Raw genomic sequence first — 17,428 nt, forward strand, 5'->3', positions numbered from 1 at the left:
TAAAAACTTTTATTTTTGTGTGTAATGTTTCAGTTCGATTTCAGCAAACAGAAAAACATTTTAATGATTGTAAAGCAAAGGATGACATAATGTTCTGATCTTGGACTACTACTTTGCTCTGTGCATTTCCTTGGTAAAAACTAAACTCTTCACATTATTATGGAACTGTTGGTTATGGTGTTTTGAAACATAACCATTTTTCTCTTTTTTCTGAACTTGAACTGTGGTTTTATTTCATGTGAAGTTTAATTAAAGTCAATCAACTCACTGGCAATGTGTGAGCAGTTTACTATAGAAATGTTCCTGTATCTTGCCAGAAAGTAAAAATGGTGGAGGTCTAGCAAAGTCTTACGGAGAAACTACAAACTGAAATATTTTCCACTGTGTAAGTAGTGGATTTATGCCTGCAGGTATGCGTGGACTTCAAAAGGTACTATTTTAAATGTAGCCAGCACTAACTTGAATGTATGTAGCAAATTCACGAATTTATAGTACCAGTTTTGTTGAACACAAGCACATCTACATGTACATCTACAAACATACTCCAAAAGCTGCTGTATGGGGTATGGTGGGGATACTTTGTACCACTGCTAGTCAAGTCCTTTCCTGTTCCAATCAGAAATAGAGCGAGGGGAAAATGATTGTCTATATGCCTCTGTACATGTCCTAATTTCTCTGTCTTATCTTCTTGGTCCTTAAGCAAATTGTATATTGGCGGCAGTAGAATCATTCTGCAGTGAGATTCAAATGCCAGTTTTCTAAATTTTCTAAATAATGTTTTGCAAAAAGAGTGATACCTTTCCTCCATGGATTCCCATTTGAGTTCATGAAGCACCTCCATAATACTCATGTGTTGATCAAATCTACTGGTAACAAATGTAGTAGCTTACCTCTGTATTACTTTCATGTCTTCCTTTAATTCGATTTGGTGGGGACACCAAACTCTCAAGCGGGCTCATGAACGAGTCACAGTAGTGTCCTGTACATGATCTTCTTCATAGATGAGCTACACTTTTGTAAAATTTTCCCAGTAAATCAAAGTTGACCAATCACTGCTGTACTTGCTTGTTTCATTTCAAATTGATTTGCAATATTACGCTTAGATATTTAATCGATGTGACTGTCACACAGCTGACTACCAATTCTGTATTCAAACATCACTGTATTATTTTTGCTGCTCATCTGCATTAACTTACATTTTTCTACATTTGGAAACTGACATTCACCACATCAACTACAAAATTTGTCCAAGTCATCTTGTATCCTCCTACAGTCATTCAATGACGACACCTTTTGTACACTACACAGCCATAGAGTGCTGCTTACCCTTTCCACCAGATCATTCATGTATATAAAGAATAAGAGCAGTCCTATCACACTTCCTTAGGGTATTCCTGATGATACCCTTGGTTCTTATGAACACTCTCCTTCAAGGGCGATGATATTCTGGGTTCTATTGCATAAGATGTCTTTGAGCCACTGACATATCTGGGAACCTAATGTGTAGAAGGGGTAGTAAATAGAAATGAGACAGATTGAAAAAGAGTGATTGAACTGTTTATTGTTTCAAAAGTAATCGCCATAACCGTTAATCAATGCTGTCAATGCCGTCATGGAAAAATGTTTGCTGAAGGCTACAGGACGCTGACTGTACACAGGTGTGCACTTCTTCATCTGAAGCAAATCAACAGCCACAAATGTATTTCTTCAGGGCTCCAAAAATGTGGAATTTGCGTGGATAGAGATTAGGGCTGTATGGGGGATGTGTAAAGGCTTGCAAAAGGAAGCAAAATGAGTAAATAAACACTTCCCACTGTTCTTTGTAGAAAACAGTATTTAAAATGTCTATTTTGTAGGCTTCCTCCTTGATTACTTATTTTCTCTGTAAAAAGTTGACGAGCCTACGCTACATGTTCTCAAGGTTCATTTAATGTACAATGTATGTAATGTGTTCAGAGTTCCTATTACTACAAATGCTCACACACTTCTGGATTACTATTTTTTATTAATTATTCATGAACTTTACACTCTTCATAAATTTCGCCCTATTACTTGTATTAATTCCCTGTTCCGTTTCTCTTAAATATAAATTTCCAATATAATGAAAATCATTTTCACCAATATTGTTTAAGTAAATTTTCTTAGATTCCTAAAAGATTTCCTTTTCTTTGTTATAGGTGAATGACCGACCCAGTATTATCAATGTCTCCATCAATCCATCAGCAGATCGCAAACCACAAAATTTTGGTTGGTTGACTGAATCAAAGCTCTGAGATTCAGCTTTCTTGAAATGGGTTTGCCGCAAGGGTACTTTTGCAATGTGCTGAGTTAGAAAGTCGTCTTATATTATGATACAACTGTTGCAGATATGTGATAAAATGTATTATTAATTGGGATCCAATTTATGTGAATGTGGGTACATGTATACATAAGGACAATTTTTATACGATTAAATTTATTATGTTTTGCAATGGTGACATCAGAAAAAAGACAATAAAAAAATACTATTCAATAACTAGTAACAAGAAGGTATTAAAAGTACATGTCATATTTAAAGCAATGAATTTCATGCAACCACCACACATGGTCATGTTTGTCTGCATACCAAGATGGGCTACATATGTAAACTTTGTGTCATGGCAGAGTAGGTGTCAACTAGTTACTTCTGGCACGTTGTTCAGGGAGGCACATTGGCACTCCAGTGTGCCTTATTGTATTTGCAGATTCTTTGTGGGACAATATGTGCCTTTCACTCAAAAGGTCATCATCACTGCACAAGTTGTCTGCAGAACATCCAGCTGATAACTTGGTACAAGCAGACATCGTATTCTGTGGAAACAATCTGAATATACACCTAGCTCTAACTGAAAACACCAGATGGAAAACATTTGCAGGTGACCTCTTATGTCTTCATGTGGATATGGTGTTAGAACACTTGATAAGTAAGTTGCAGACCCATGATGTGGTGTGATGGAATCAACTAAGATAGGTAGAAATTTATCAGGTAGACGATTTCCAGCTAATACACTGTCGTCGGTCAGATGCCCTTGACGGCACCAAGAATACAGCAATACCACAGACATCATTTCTTTATGGTTCGGAACTGTGACAGTGACCTTGTTCATTAGTGTATTTTTCATACTGATCATGAATTGTTGTGCCTTTTTGTTCTAGTACATATTAAAACAACTACTGTTCTTATTAGTTGAGTTGGTAGTGTTGTATAACAATAGGGTCAAAAATAGCAAGAGACTGTTCAAAGGAGTAGCACAGCCAGCTTTACCATCTCTTGCATTTGTGTATATTTACAATTTATAATAATTTTCGAATCAACATGAATACCATTCAGGTTGAGTGAGGCAACTTTACTTTGTGTACATACAACCATATATCTGTCCACGTGCAACAGATTTCTTATCTTTTGTCTTGGACATATCCTTCTAGAAAAAAAAAAGTAGCTCATGTCTGCCAGTTCCAATGAAGTTTTTTGGATGGTTTCTCTTGTTTGTAAGGCAAATGCTAGAACTGGAAATCCCCCCCCCCCCCCCCTGAATATCCCCCATGCAGATTCCCTCTGGCCCCTTAACAGCACACCTGGTATAGGTCAGAAAAACCCTTTCGAGGTTGAAAAAACCATTAACCATAGTACTATCTCACATCAGATATATTGAGCAAGTTAAAAAATAGCAATGATGTTACTTTAGAGAATAGTTGTGAAAATATCCTTGGACTTTACCAATGTTGTCAGTGATTCAGGTGATGGAAATGCGAGAATTTGCTTTGAAACGACAGCAATTCATTATTTCTTTTGTAGCAAAGTGATAGTTTCATGCATGACATTGCTGTGAACTGTCAATGTTCTTGCATTTGAGTACAGTGCATCCTGTCTTTTACTTCAATGTGCTGAGTACCACATCTTCACTAAGACATGTTGCTGAAATAAACACACTATTTAGAAGCACATTGTTTTCCCTTGTGTATATGTGACATCATTGTAATATGAATTACTGTTTAAACTGATGCCTAGTTTAATGCATAACTGACTAGAAAAACAGTTTTTGTAAACTGCATTGCTCTCTATACACTCATACAATTACACTGGTGTCCAAAATTAAAGCAACAAATTGACATTTTGCAAGGTTGCATTTGTTTTGCAACAAAATAGTATAAACAGGTGATATTAAAGTTGAAACAATGTAAAAAATACAGAATGTAAATAACTGCAACATGCATAATGGTAGGCAAAAAATGGTCTTGGTTTTTTCCAACTTTGCGCACACATTCCAACAACTGGTAAATGCGCTCATTGTGAGGTGTGACCACCTCTGGCAGCAATACAGGCCTGATGACAACGGAGCATGCTGTTAATGATCTCATCAGTCTCATGTTGAAGCAATAATACCAATTCTTCCTGCATAGCTGCTCAGAGTCTTGGAGAGTGGTTGGTGGGTGCTGACTTGGTGCAAGCCATCTCCCTAGTGCATCCCAGACATGCTCTATGGGACTCAAATCAGGATAGTGAGCAAGCCACACCATGTGTGCAATATCTTATGTTTCCAAGAAAACGTCAACCACTAATGCTTATGTCACTCTCCAGACCAAATTGGGACTCATGTGTGAAAACGACAGTGGACCACTGTTTGACCGTCCAGGTGGCATGTTGATGACTCCACTGTAGACATTCCCTGCTGTGAAGACTTGTCAGAGGTAGACATAAGACAGATCTCCAATAATAAAGGCCACTCTACCAAGCCTTCTACACACCTGTTGCTTTAATTTTGGACACCAGTGTATTTGAGGAGACATGAGTATCATTTGTGTGGCCACTAATTGGTTCAGATTTGGGTGGGCCAGCTTAACTAGAACTGGAGAACTGTACGAAACCTTTTAAGAGGTGTGTATCCTTACCTTCAATAAAATGAACATGGGTAGGCAAATGAGTTATATCTGCCGAAGTGATGACCCAATCCTACCAATAGTAGACACAATAAACTCTCCACCTATGGTATAGCCAAACACCTGGCACTACTGCTTAAGCCTCTCGTAGGTAAATGTCCCCACCACATCAAGAATTCTACGGAGTTTGTTAAGACACTCAAGGAGTGGCGTCTTGACAAAAATGATATTATGGTCAGCTTTGACGCTATATCCCTTTTCACAAGGGTACCCTTAGAGGACTCCCTGAAACTACTGGAAAATCATTTCAACGAAGACACAGTGGAATTATTCCGCCATGCACTCACGACCACATATTTCCAGTGTGGCGGCAGGTTTTACCAACAGGTGGATGGAGTCGCTATGGGATCCCCACTGGCACCATGTATCGCTAATCTGTACATGGAATACTTCGAGGATATCGCCTTGGAAACAGCACGCCTTAAACCCAAGGTCTTTTATCGGTACGTGGATGATACCTTCGCGGTCTGGCCGCACGGCGAAGACACTCTAACGGAATTTCTGAACCATCTGAACAGCATGCACGAGAACATCAGGTTCACAATGGAAATGGAAGAAAATGGGTGCCTACCCTTCCTCGATATCCTTATAAAGAAGAAAACGGACGGCACACTGGGACACTCGGTCTACCGAAAGAAAACGCACACAGACCTGTACCTCAACGCCAACCTCTGCCATCACCCAGCACAACAGAAATCCGTGCTCACTACCCTGGTCCGCAGAGCTCATGACATATGCGACAAGGACAGTTTATCTGCTGAGATTCAGCACCTGAAGAAAACCTTCCAGATGAATGGATACTCTGACACGCAGATTAGACACGCTCTCCATATGAGGAAGAAGAAGAAGGAGAAGAACCTTCAGGAAGATGAGAACAACAAAAGTCTGGCGTTCCTCCCGTACACAGGACCACCCACGGCCAAGATTGCCAGGATACTGGAGAAAAACAAGATAAAAACCATCTTCCATCCTCCAACAAAAATCAGAAATATGCTGGGCTCAATGAAGGACAACTTGGGTCTAAGAACTCCGGGTGTCTACAGTGTTTCCTGTGAATGTGGGAAACAATATATTGGGCAGACGCAGCGTTGCATAACTCAACGCATCTCTGAACATGTGAGAAGCGTCCGCCTCGGACAAAAAGAAAAATCCGCGGTAGCGGAGCACAGCCTCAGTGAAGAACACACATTTCAGTTTGAAGAAACCAAGAGACTGTGTAGAGCGAAAGGCTTCTGGGACTCAGTTATTAAAGAGGCAGTGGAGATACGGGTTAGTGACAACCTGGTCAATCGGGACAGTGGCTTCCAACTCAGCAGCGCGTGGAATACAACATTACCAAGAATGAGACGAGAGTGCTCCGATGGAGGTAGGTCGGTGGTGGCATATGGAATAAACAGGCCGCACCGAGACGAGACGCCAGGACCCGGTGCCCGCGGCTCCCCCCCACCACGCGCCGCCGCGCCGATTCCGCTCGTGCCTGATTGGCCCGACCCGCGCCAAGGATGCAGAGATGCCCGTGGTCCAGCGGCTATAAAGACCCGGACGAGACGTGAACCCGACACTTCACCTGAAGATGGCAAGTAAGAAACTTGCTAAAACGTTGCTGGAGAACAACGCATTGACTCGGCTGTCAACCCGAGAAGAATTTATCTCCAATCCTTCTGGTTCTTTCATTATTCTTTCTAAGAACTCACAAGTCATTGTGATGTCCAAGTCATAATATACTAGCTGCTTTCATGTTGACTACAGTAGTATCTGCACATTACTGCCTGGAGTCTGTGCGGCATGGCGGGGTCGGTCATCTGCATTCTCTCTATCACTCATCGATAGTCCGCCTACCTCGATATGCTTCTTTCTGACGTCCCTTCACTCTGTAGTAGCAGATACGTTCTAGGCAGTGTAAAGCAGCATTGATGAAACTACTACCTAATACCTAGCACACAGAGGCTGCGTAACTCGAGTTGAAAGTCAGTTCCTGAAAGTTTATATTTAAGAAATCAGGCATTCAGAGGATGTTATCTACATGCAGAAAGCATTAAAAATTAGATTGAATCTGCTTTTTATTCATAAGGATACATATGAAATAGCTATCAAGTCTGTATTTCATATGGTAATGCGTTATCATTAAAAGTTCACTGTGTATACAACATAATTTTACTGGAAAAGCAGCCAGAATTTTTGCAAGTCCGACCCAACTAATTTTCACATTCTAACAGTCACAGACCCACAACTATTCACGAGTTAAACATTCAGTTATTTCAGTGGTCTTCTTAGTAAGAACTGCTCGCCAAAGTATTCAGCACAGAGCACAAAACATGCCAAGCAGAATTGTTACTATGACCAGAAAGTTCACTCACTCATAACTCTCAAACTATTTAATTTGGAAACACCAAACTTTAACTAAATTGTTTGTAACCCCAGTTGCTTCAGTCATGAGTTATTTGAACTGCAATTGACAAACTATTTCTTCATTTTTCAGAGTATTTTTTATGAGGCTACCTAACATGGTGTTATCCGTAAGCTGGTTACCAAGCGACTATCTTGCACTGTTCTAGCCACTGAATGAGAATGTCACTCTGCAGTGGAGTGTGCACTGATATGAAACTTCCTGCCAGATTAAAATTGTGTGCCGGACCGAGACTCGAACTTGGGACCTATACCTTTCGCGGGCAAGTTCTCTACTCTACTTATTCTACTCACTCCCCACTCCACTATATTCACCCGGGAACATCTTAATTCTGATTGGCTGTTGATCTAAACAACCAATCAGAATGTTCCTTCCAGATCATTCTCGCAGCAAAACTTGCCTTAGCCAGTCAATAATCTGATAGTAATTAATGTCACTAAAACATTAATTTCTAGTATATTGTTTAATCAAAATAAGCGAAATATGAATTATTCTCCAAATTGATAAATAAACTTCTTCTGCCTCTAACTTTCATTCTGGCTGCTTTTATACAAAAGCAATCTCACATCATCATACATCATCTGAAACATGGTTGCACCATAACTTTCCCACAGTCTATTTGAACAAGATTTTATGAACAATGATATATTAAGTTTAAACATATATCCCACATACTCTCTCTCATTCATTCTCATGCACTCACACAACAAAATGTAATCAAATAATAATTTTGACCTATTTTTATATTGTGTAATGCACAGTGATTAAACTGTTAAAAAATAAAATTCTAATTAATTGATTTTTATGCACTGGTAATTTTGTAATGTCTTCAAATGTTAATGCAAGTCAATCTGTATTTGTTCCTAACATGTTAAAAAAACAAGCATTGGTTTTAGGACTTTAAGGTAATTTTTTTAATCTCTGGCACTATAATAAATAAAAATCTGAAATTTTGACAGCATCATTCCATTAATAACAAAAGGCTATTTACCAAATTTTAACAATATCGTATAATAACTTATATGCATTATTTAGATTTGTAGAGGGTATTGCAATTCTCACTGCGGGCAGCATCAGCTGTGTTGTGAGGTACCAAACGGCTGTATGCCTTACTTCAATGAATAGCACCTCGTAATAACTTGCTTTTTTACAATTGCAACTAACAACCAATGTCCAGTCTGCCGTTATATCTCTCCAATAACATCACAGCAGGCAGTGCTGGTTTCCTGAGTTTCACACCGGAAGCTGCAGTACACCCCCTAGAACCACCCATTTGTGTTAAGACGTTTCTCCTTGGCACCTGTGGTGCAATCTGAAATATCTGTACAAGGCAGCATTGCATTTGACAGTACTTGTGTATTGTAGACTACATCATGTAAAATGATGAACTAACATTTCAGCCACTATCACAAGTGGCTTTCTCAAGGTATTACATATGAACATCATGTATGATAATATGCAAAACATCGTTTCTTCATTTCACTACATGATGCTGTTGGCAACCAAGACGAATTTTATGTAAGATATAACCATCAAAAGTTCATGTTGAATGTACAAAAGACGTCAAGTAATGATTCCTTGACTAAAATTAAGTTCATTTCAGCCAAAAGTCAGTGAATTGTGAATGAAGCAGTGGGTTCGCAGTGAGGAATGTCTGCAAGTGTGTTATTAGGTCCTGTAACTGCTTCGTGGAAACCCTGGTCAGAACCTGACTTTTGAGGCTCTTTTTATTAGTTACTAGGTCAGTACTGTTCCATAAAGATTGTGAGCCCAGTGTGTATATGTGTATTTGATTGTTTTTGTAAGATTGTAAAACAGGGTGTATATGACCCGGGACAACCGGGAGATCCGGGAAAAACCCGGGAATTTTTTCATCCGGGAGAAAACCCGTGAGTTTTATAGAATTCCGGGAATTTTTCATTGTTTTAGTTTTCAGTTAATTTTTTGTGATTTTGACAGGTAAGAACCAATACTCTAACAAAGGATATTATTGTATCCCACTCCTGCAGAATAATACTTCAGCAACAAAATATGAATGAGTGAAAACAAAAAACGAAAATAAAACAAGTTGCAAAGGAAATGCGCCGTATACAACAAAAAAGAACAGTGCTCATACAAGCGTCCGCCAACAGCAAAGTGGCTTTAGGAACGCAATGCAATGCCTTATAACAACAAATTTGCCTCCGATGAGCGTGACGTGACAACTGTTTAAATTAGATTCGCTTGAACAGTTGCGGGCGGGCTCTTGCGCATGCGCAGTTGAGTCGCGTATGAGTAGTACCTTCTCCCGCTTCTGGTTACAGAAGTGTGGCTGGGCGCCACTACTTAATATTGACCCTGTTCAGAAATGTCGTACATCCGGGGCTGATGCACAGAGCAGTCTGAGTTGTGATGGGGAGTTAGGTCGTCTCCTCGTGACCTGTGATTACGTTCAGCGATTTTGTTGTTTTTCTCTTCGTTTATTGTTCTCACGTTAAATTATAACAAAATGGATTTTTGTGGCCGGGAGCTATCAAATGAATTAAAATACGTTTGCATAATTATTGCAGGCTGAAATATGTTAATGGTTTCAGATTTTATTTCCACCATTCTGGCAGTCAAGCATTAATCGTCTTATAGAACAATGAAGTTACTTTTGTCGGTTTGCTAAAGAGATTTGGCTTTTATTAATCCTTTCTACAAGGTAAATGAAACGAAGTGTTTAATTTCACTCTATTGACTAGTTTCAACTGTTCGCTGCATTTCAAGTGCATGTACGGCATTATGCCATAATAAAGAACCAAACATGAGTACTGGTACTCCAAGAAAATTTACATGCAGATGTGCATTTTAAATCGAATTATGCATTGTAGTATGGTTCACGAAATCCCGACGCCCTTGAAGTATCCTCTGATGTCTTGTTTCTTTTATGACATAATGTAAAATCTTCTAATGTTTTACACGTACGAACATATGGGCTTCCTGCGTCATCGTAGCTGCACAAGCACGGTGACGTCTGTTATCCGGCACTTGCTTGCAACTGCTGAAACGAACCTATTTCTGACAGGTCGCGCGAAAATATTGCAAATGCTGGTTTGAAAAGCGTTACATTCATGTGTGAGAATGTACGATGAATTTCTTAAATCACAAAGCCTCGGACTCTCATTTAAAAATCAACTCTTTGAGGTCGAACATTTAGAAGAATTTCCAACCCAGAAGATATTTGCGTCGTTATTAAAAATTTTACTTGCATGTTTGTATGATGTATCTTAAAATGTAACACGCGCAATAAAGATCAACATTATATGCGGAAGCTTAGCTTCTCTTCCAACTTGTTAATCTTCGAGACCAATATTATATGTGAATGCTATGCGTATTAATTTAAGCCATTAACTTTTCTTATTTGTGTATTCGCGCTACTGAAGTGTGATCTTGCTATTGGCTGGCTACATCACGTGTCCTATGCTGTCATATCCACTGTCATCGGCTGGTGAGATCACCTGAATGAGCTAGGACTGGCTTACAAAAGCGTATCGAAGTTCAATTTCAATGCTTCGGGAAGTGACATGCGTTGTTTGGTGGAATTCAAATTTATACTTTCGTAATACGAAAATACGCAGCGTACATTTTGCTGCTCATCAAAGGTCTTTCAAAATGTCCTCCCCCCCCCCCCCCCCCCTCCCCCGAGTTTCGTTTTCTAAAGTGCCGGGAAATTCTACGTCGGTATATAAAACCATAAACATTCAAAGGATTGATGTGTTTTACAGTGCCGAGGAAGAGTATACTGGCACTTCACCCGGGAGAAAGTGTATTTTTAACCGGGAAATCCGGGTAGGTAAAATCGGGGAATTTTTTTTTCTTGTCCACGTATACATCCTGTCAAATCAACGACTTTGCCTGTATATACTACTCTGTACCTATGATGTTCAGTGGTGAAACATTTTAGTATAAAGCTACAAGAGAGCAAAAAGGAGATATGTCATCCAATTGCAGTGAATAAAAAATCCTATTCAGCTTCTTCAAGATCTCAGTGAAAAATTTATCATATATCAAGTGCATTGCATACCAATCACAAATTATTGGAATAATCCATTAATCAGCTTATTTATCAAAATTTAAAATGCATAGAGATCTGCTAGAGGCATGTGTTAATGCAAGAACACTTAGCTGTATCCTATAAATATGAATGATGAAATGACATTTATCTATCTGAAGGTGTGTTTTTTGTTTTGTATTTGTGGAGAGGACTATTAAAGGATATACGTGCATGGGTACACAAGATTCTACAGCTCATTTCTCAGGATGCAGCAGAGATGTCGATATTCCAGCGAGACAAAGCAGCAAGGTGAAATGTGACTAAGACTACCTAAATTTACATTTGTCAGATTCATAGCATGGCTGCACATTGACACAGACAACAAATTCTATGTATTGCCACAATACTCATTAGATCTCTAGGTGTGTGATTTCCATACAAGGGGTTTTGTCAAGTATAAAAATGTACATCCTTTCACTTTTAGCTATGGTACAGGAACTGAGAAGGTACTTTATCTCTACCAGTGAGAACGTCCCAAGAGATCTTGAAGTTCTTGGTGGTAATGGAATTAATGCCTGGATCCTTTGCATTACGCTGAGTACATCTATGGTTTGGTTGATACTTGTTTACAGTGCAGAAGGCTGGATATTTTTTATTAAAAAAAAAACAGCAACAAAATTGAAGCTTTTGAAATGTGGATATACAGCAGAGTTCTTAAGGTACTGGGGGTACTGAGAACGATAAATGAGGACAATTTATTTGCAAACCATCATTAGTAGGCATGCATTATAATAATAATGGTGTGTGACCAAGGCCTCCCGTCGGGTAGACAGCTTGCCTGTTGCAAGTCTCGATTTGACGCCACTTTGGCAACTTGCGCATCAATGGGAAAGAAATGATGATGATTAGGACAACACAACACCCAGTCCCTGAGTGGAGAAAGTCTCTGATGCAGCCGGGAATCAGACCTGGGCCCTTAGGATTGACAGTCCATCACGTTGACCACTCAGCTACCGGGGGAGGATTAGGCGTGCATTAAAATAAAGGAAGAGGTGCTCAGTCAAAAACCTGAGGAGATATAGCATTAATGAAAAAAGTCTTTTGATATTGGTTAACAATTTAAAATGATTCTGTGTTTCTTCAGATTGTCGTGCAATGCTCTTCTTTTACATGTCAGCTAACAATGGCTTTCTGCAATCCGCTCGTGGTGTGGAGTTAAGGATACGATGTGTGGCAGATTCTTTTTCTGGCCTTTCTGTTTCGTTTTTGTGAATGATGGACAGGTTGTAGTTGCTGTGTGTAATGTACATAGAAATAATGTTCTGGAATGTGAGCTCTGGGTAGTTATTGAGGGAGGCTTTCTGTGGTACACAGTATCTTTATTGTTGAGTCTTCTTTTAGAGATTGGTAGATGGTTTGATGGTGCTCTCTTGCTGCCTAAGGAAAGATAGAGAAAAATTGAGCAGTTATTTATTTTTTTTTTTTTTTAATATCTTCTCTCTTTCCTTCAGTAATGTCACATACATGTAGCTCGGTCAAACAAGAGTTTTACAACCAGAATCCTTTGTAGATGAATTACTCTTTGCTACAGTATCCCTGATAACTCTTTCCAGCTTCTTCATTCATAATGGTTAGATTTATATGGCTGTTCCACTTTAAATAGCCTCAGACACACACTTCTAGTATTTACAGGTAGCTATAGATTTTGGTGACTGAATGTTGATCTTGTAGTCAAACAATATCGGATCTTTTAATATATTTACGTGAATATCTTTACACGGCTTTATATGATGGTCACTTACCGGTTGTTGCACCAAGTGCTAATCATCGCAAGCTGTTTTGAATTACAAGCAATTATCTAATGACATGACATCGAGCATACAACTAAGGAGAGCCCCAAGAAGCTGGTAACATTACCTGCAAAGGTTCACTGACTACAAGGGTAAATGTCAAGCTGCACATCCTGACTGGGTTAAGTCCTTATTCGATCTGAGGATTTTTTCAGTCACTTAATGCATTTTTCACCTGTGGCAAAAACATTAATGTGAAAAATGCCAAGTTTCCCTGAGGTTCAGAGTCTGTCATCTATCCCCCCCCCCCTTTCCCTCAAGTAACTGCCTAAGAATGGCAAGGCTGTGCCATTTTACCCATAGCACCTAGCGAAGCACTGCAGTGTCCCACCAACACATAACACATCTCTCCTAATGGCCATCAGGTGTATTTTCCCTGGTATTTCGTCAGATATTCACAATGCTATTGATTGGCATTTTGATTTCGTTAAGGAAGAAAGACAAATGTAATGAGAAGTAGCAGAACTGAGAATAGTGAGAAACTTAACATCAGAATGGGGGATCATGAAGTAGATGAAGTTAAGGAATTCTGTTACCTATGCAGCAAATAGCCCATGATAGATGTAGCAAGGAGGACACAAAAAACAGACTAACATTGGCAAAAAGGGCACTTCTGGCAAAGAAAAATCTACTATTATCAAACATAGGCCTTAATTTGAGGAAAAAAATTCTGAGAATGTTCTATTTAGCACAGCATTGTGTGGTAGTGAAGCATGGACTGTAGAAAAACCAGACCAGAACAGAAGAGAATTGAAGCATTTGAGATGTGGTGATACAGAAGAATGTCGAAAATTAGATGGATTGATAAGGTAAGGAATGAGGAGAGTCTCTGCAGAATTGACAACAAAATGAATATGTGGAAAACACTGACAAGAGGAAGGGACATCAGGAATTAACTTCTATGGTAGTTGAGGGGGCTGTAGAGGGTAAAAAGTGTAGAGGTAGAAGAGGTTGGAATACATCCAACCAATAACTGAGGACATAGGTTGCAATTGCTACTCTTGAGATGAAAAGGTTAGGACAGGAGAGGAATTTGTGGCAGACTGCATCAAACTAGTTAGAAGACTAATGACTCAACAAACAAAAAAGAGAAGATACTGCAGTGAAATCTTGGTTGACTAGTAGCAGTAGCAGCAGCAGTAGTAGCTTTATTCATACATAGGTCTATTTTTACAAAGATATAGGACATATCAAAGTTTTTACAACTTTAGACCAATTTAAAATAAGCTAATTCATATACACATATATTTATCATTAGATTTACTCCTGGTATACAATACTACTTTTACAAATAACTTATTAAAAATGTAATGCCGGGCCTTTCACTCATATCTCAATATCAGTCACTGCACACACTATACTTTGCTATCCTGAAAAACTGAGTCAGCATCCCTCCATAATGAGTGAGATGTTGAGCTCAGAAAGAGGAAGAGGTGTTAGTATTGTGTTTGCATAGCTTGGGGGTACATACTTCTAGAAAGGAAAAAAAAGGGGAAAAAACATTAAGTGAAGGTGTTATGCGGAATGTTAGATGTTTTATAATCATTATTATTGTTATTTATTTGTATAATATTTTTTTATCGGACCCCTACTCTGTTTTACCTAAGTAATCCTTCAATGCGTTGTGGCTGCTTCTACCACCGAATGTATTAGGATGACCAAATGTAGCAGAAAGACACCAAATGTAGTGGATGGGTGCCAGGAGGTGCCGTATTAAAACTCAGCAAGAACTTTCCAAATGATTTATTTGCTTCCACTACAGTGCTCCATTCACCTTGGTCTGTGTCACACGGCCCCGCAATGCTGAGGAAGCACCCCAGCAGCCTGTGCAATACAACACTGTGTCGTGCCGATCTTGTATGCCAGTGGAGTTGCATGTTCGTCAGGATGCCGCACTTGACTCAGCGGTCTGTGTCCCTGCCGACTCAGCGCAGTTCGGTGTGAGCCGTGGGTGGCCAGCTGCATCCTTCTCCTCGCCGGCGTGGCTGAGATAGCGGCGACCAACAAGTGCCTGGTATCCAGCATCCGTATCTGCGGCCCTCACCTCGGGAAGTCTCTGGCGTGTGTTGGGAGCCGGGACGACTTCCCATGTTAATGAGCCGAAGAGTGGCCCGCTGCTGGCTGGCTGCAGACACTGCGTTGGCCTCAGAGGGTCAAACCAACGAACCACCATGGACTGGGATGCTGGCGCCGCATCTGTTGCTGTGTGACATGCCTTGCCATCCAGGAGAGCTGCCACACTTGAATGACTCTTGTTTTTGTGTGCCCTCTGCAGCAATTCTACACCCCTGTGGCCTCTATTTTCCTTTGCAAACTGCTGGTATGTGTAACTTAATGCAATCCATCCCACACCTGGCTGTAACTCGTGTTCTGAATACCGCACAAAACTAACTTTCTCTATCCTAAATGGTGATGCCGCTACATTATTCCCCGGGTCGACCCTTGACTAGCTCTTAACTTGTTTAGGTTGGCACCTTTGGCATATTTCCTTATACTAGAAAACTTAAATGTGATCTAGTGCCCCTTAAAACACATGACATGAACCAAAACATAAAAATTCCTTACTGGATGACCACCGCTCAATCAACCCCTTACCTAATCATCTCACGCCCTCGGTAACCAATCCACTGGGACTTGGACTACTATCAGTTCCCTCTTGGAATTAGCTCTCTGCCTGATCAGAAAGAAAACAACACATAACAAAGTTAAGGCTGCGATGACACTTGGCACCGAGTTGCTCAAAATGATCATTATTTGCTGTTGCCGTTCCCTATACTGAGCGACGTGTTGAATAAGCTGTTGGGCTGATATGCACCCATCTTGCTCTAAACTGAACTGGTTTACGGATCTCAACAGACCTGGCTCCAGAGTTTGATTTAACAAGGTCAGATTATGCCTTGCAAAAACTCTAAAGTGGCTTCTGGCCAGTACAGCTATGGTTGCGTGACATTCAATTGTGTGACTCCTGTAGTTGACGCTGGCAGATGGAAGGTTGGTCCCATTATGTTACACTTAGTTCCATTGATTAAAATTCCGCTTCCCTTGAGCTCTATATGTTTCGCATCTGCAAATACTCTCTGCTCAAAGCAACTTGCTACTACTTCCAAATTCTCATAGGTGGAGAAGATCCAAACTCAACATCGACTACTTTCATCCGTAAATTAACATTATATGCACTGGTGCAATAAAGAAATCTTTCCTGACGCAGCATTGTCGATAACTAAGAATTTAAACAGGAAATTGCAAGATTCTGACATCGTTCAACACATATTTAGTTAGGCTTTGCCACAAAATTTACTCTGATGAATTTATTTCTCCAGAACTGCATTTGATTTCTCCTCCAACAACTCTCCACATACGTCAGATGCTACACTTCCCTTTTCAGTGATCTTAGTACACGGATCACCATCACCCTTCCTCTTTCTTTTCAAAAACTTCTTTACGCCCAACAATTTACACAGTTCCTTCATTAAATCCGACATGAAGTTGGTTCCTTGGTCAGTAATTATTGTCTTCGGTACAACAAACTTCAAAATCCAGTTGCTTACTAATGCTTGCGTGACCACTGCTGCCTGTTGATTTGGCATAGCCATCATCTCCAAATGCCTCAAAAAATGGTCTATTATTGTGAGAACGAATCTGTTCCCCAATGTTGTGTGCCTAAAAGGTCCTAAGACTGATCTCAAGAAAAGAAAATGGACATATTGCTTCCAATAATCGTTGTAGCTGTATCTGTTTCCGGCTCAAATCTGCTCTCTATACTCATGGTATACAGTTCTTGACATACTGATCCACAACTCCTTTCCTACCTCTCCACCAGTACCTCTCCGCCACTCTCCTGTCGTCACTCTATACCCTCGATGACCGAATAACACGTGATCATGTGCTTCCTTTACAATCTCATCCCTCAACTTCGCTGGCACTACTAGCCTTGGCCCTAACTTCGTTTCCCTGTACAGAAGACCGGGCCACCTAGGTCATAACTTATGACTTCTACTTCTAGTCGCATACGCTACAGGATGTTCTTTCCCATCAATTTCCTGACTAAGAACACACCCTAATGCTTGATTCGATGCATCACATGCTAGTATAAACTCCTGGACTTGATGTTAACACTTCTTTCAGTTTGTCAAACACTTTTCTGACACACTTTTGTCCACTCAAATTTCATACCCTTCTGTAACAATCACGTCAACGGTT

At 39.9% G+C, this 17,428-nt stretch overlaps 1 protein-coding gene across 1 annotated transcript in view; it reads left to right on the forward strand.

The window, feature by feature from the left end:
* LOC126335352 (2-hydroxyacyl-CoA lyase 1) overlaps positions 1-2,515 on the forward strand; it is a 118,793-nt gene extending 116,278 nt beyond the window's left edge. Inside the window, exon 12 of the mRNA XM_049998538.1 lies at positions 2,178-2,515. Within this exon, the coding sequence (XP_049854495.1) occupies positions 2,178-2,273 (96 nt within the window). The 3' untranslated portion in view covers positions 2,274-2,515. The remainder of the gene's footprint in view (positions 1-2,177) is intronic.
* Positions 2,516-17,428: the final 14,913 nt, after the last annotated feature.

The sequence above is a fragment of the Schistocerca gregaria genome, chromosome 2 (assembly GCF_023897955.1).
Source record: "Schistocerca gregaria isolate iqSchGreg1 chromosome 2, iqSchGreg1.2, whole genome shotgun sequence".
In the NCBI taxonomy this organism is placed as follows: domain Eukaryota; kingdom Metazoa; phylum Arthropoda; class Insecta; order Orthoptera; family Acrididae; genus Schistocerca; species Schistocerca gregaria.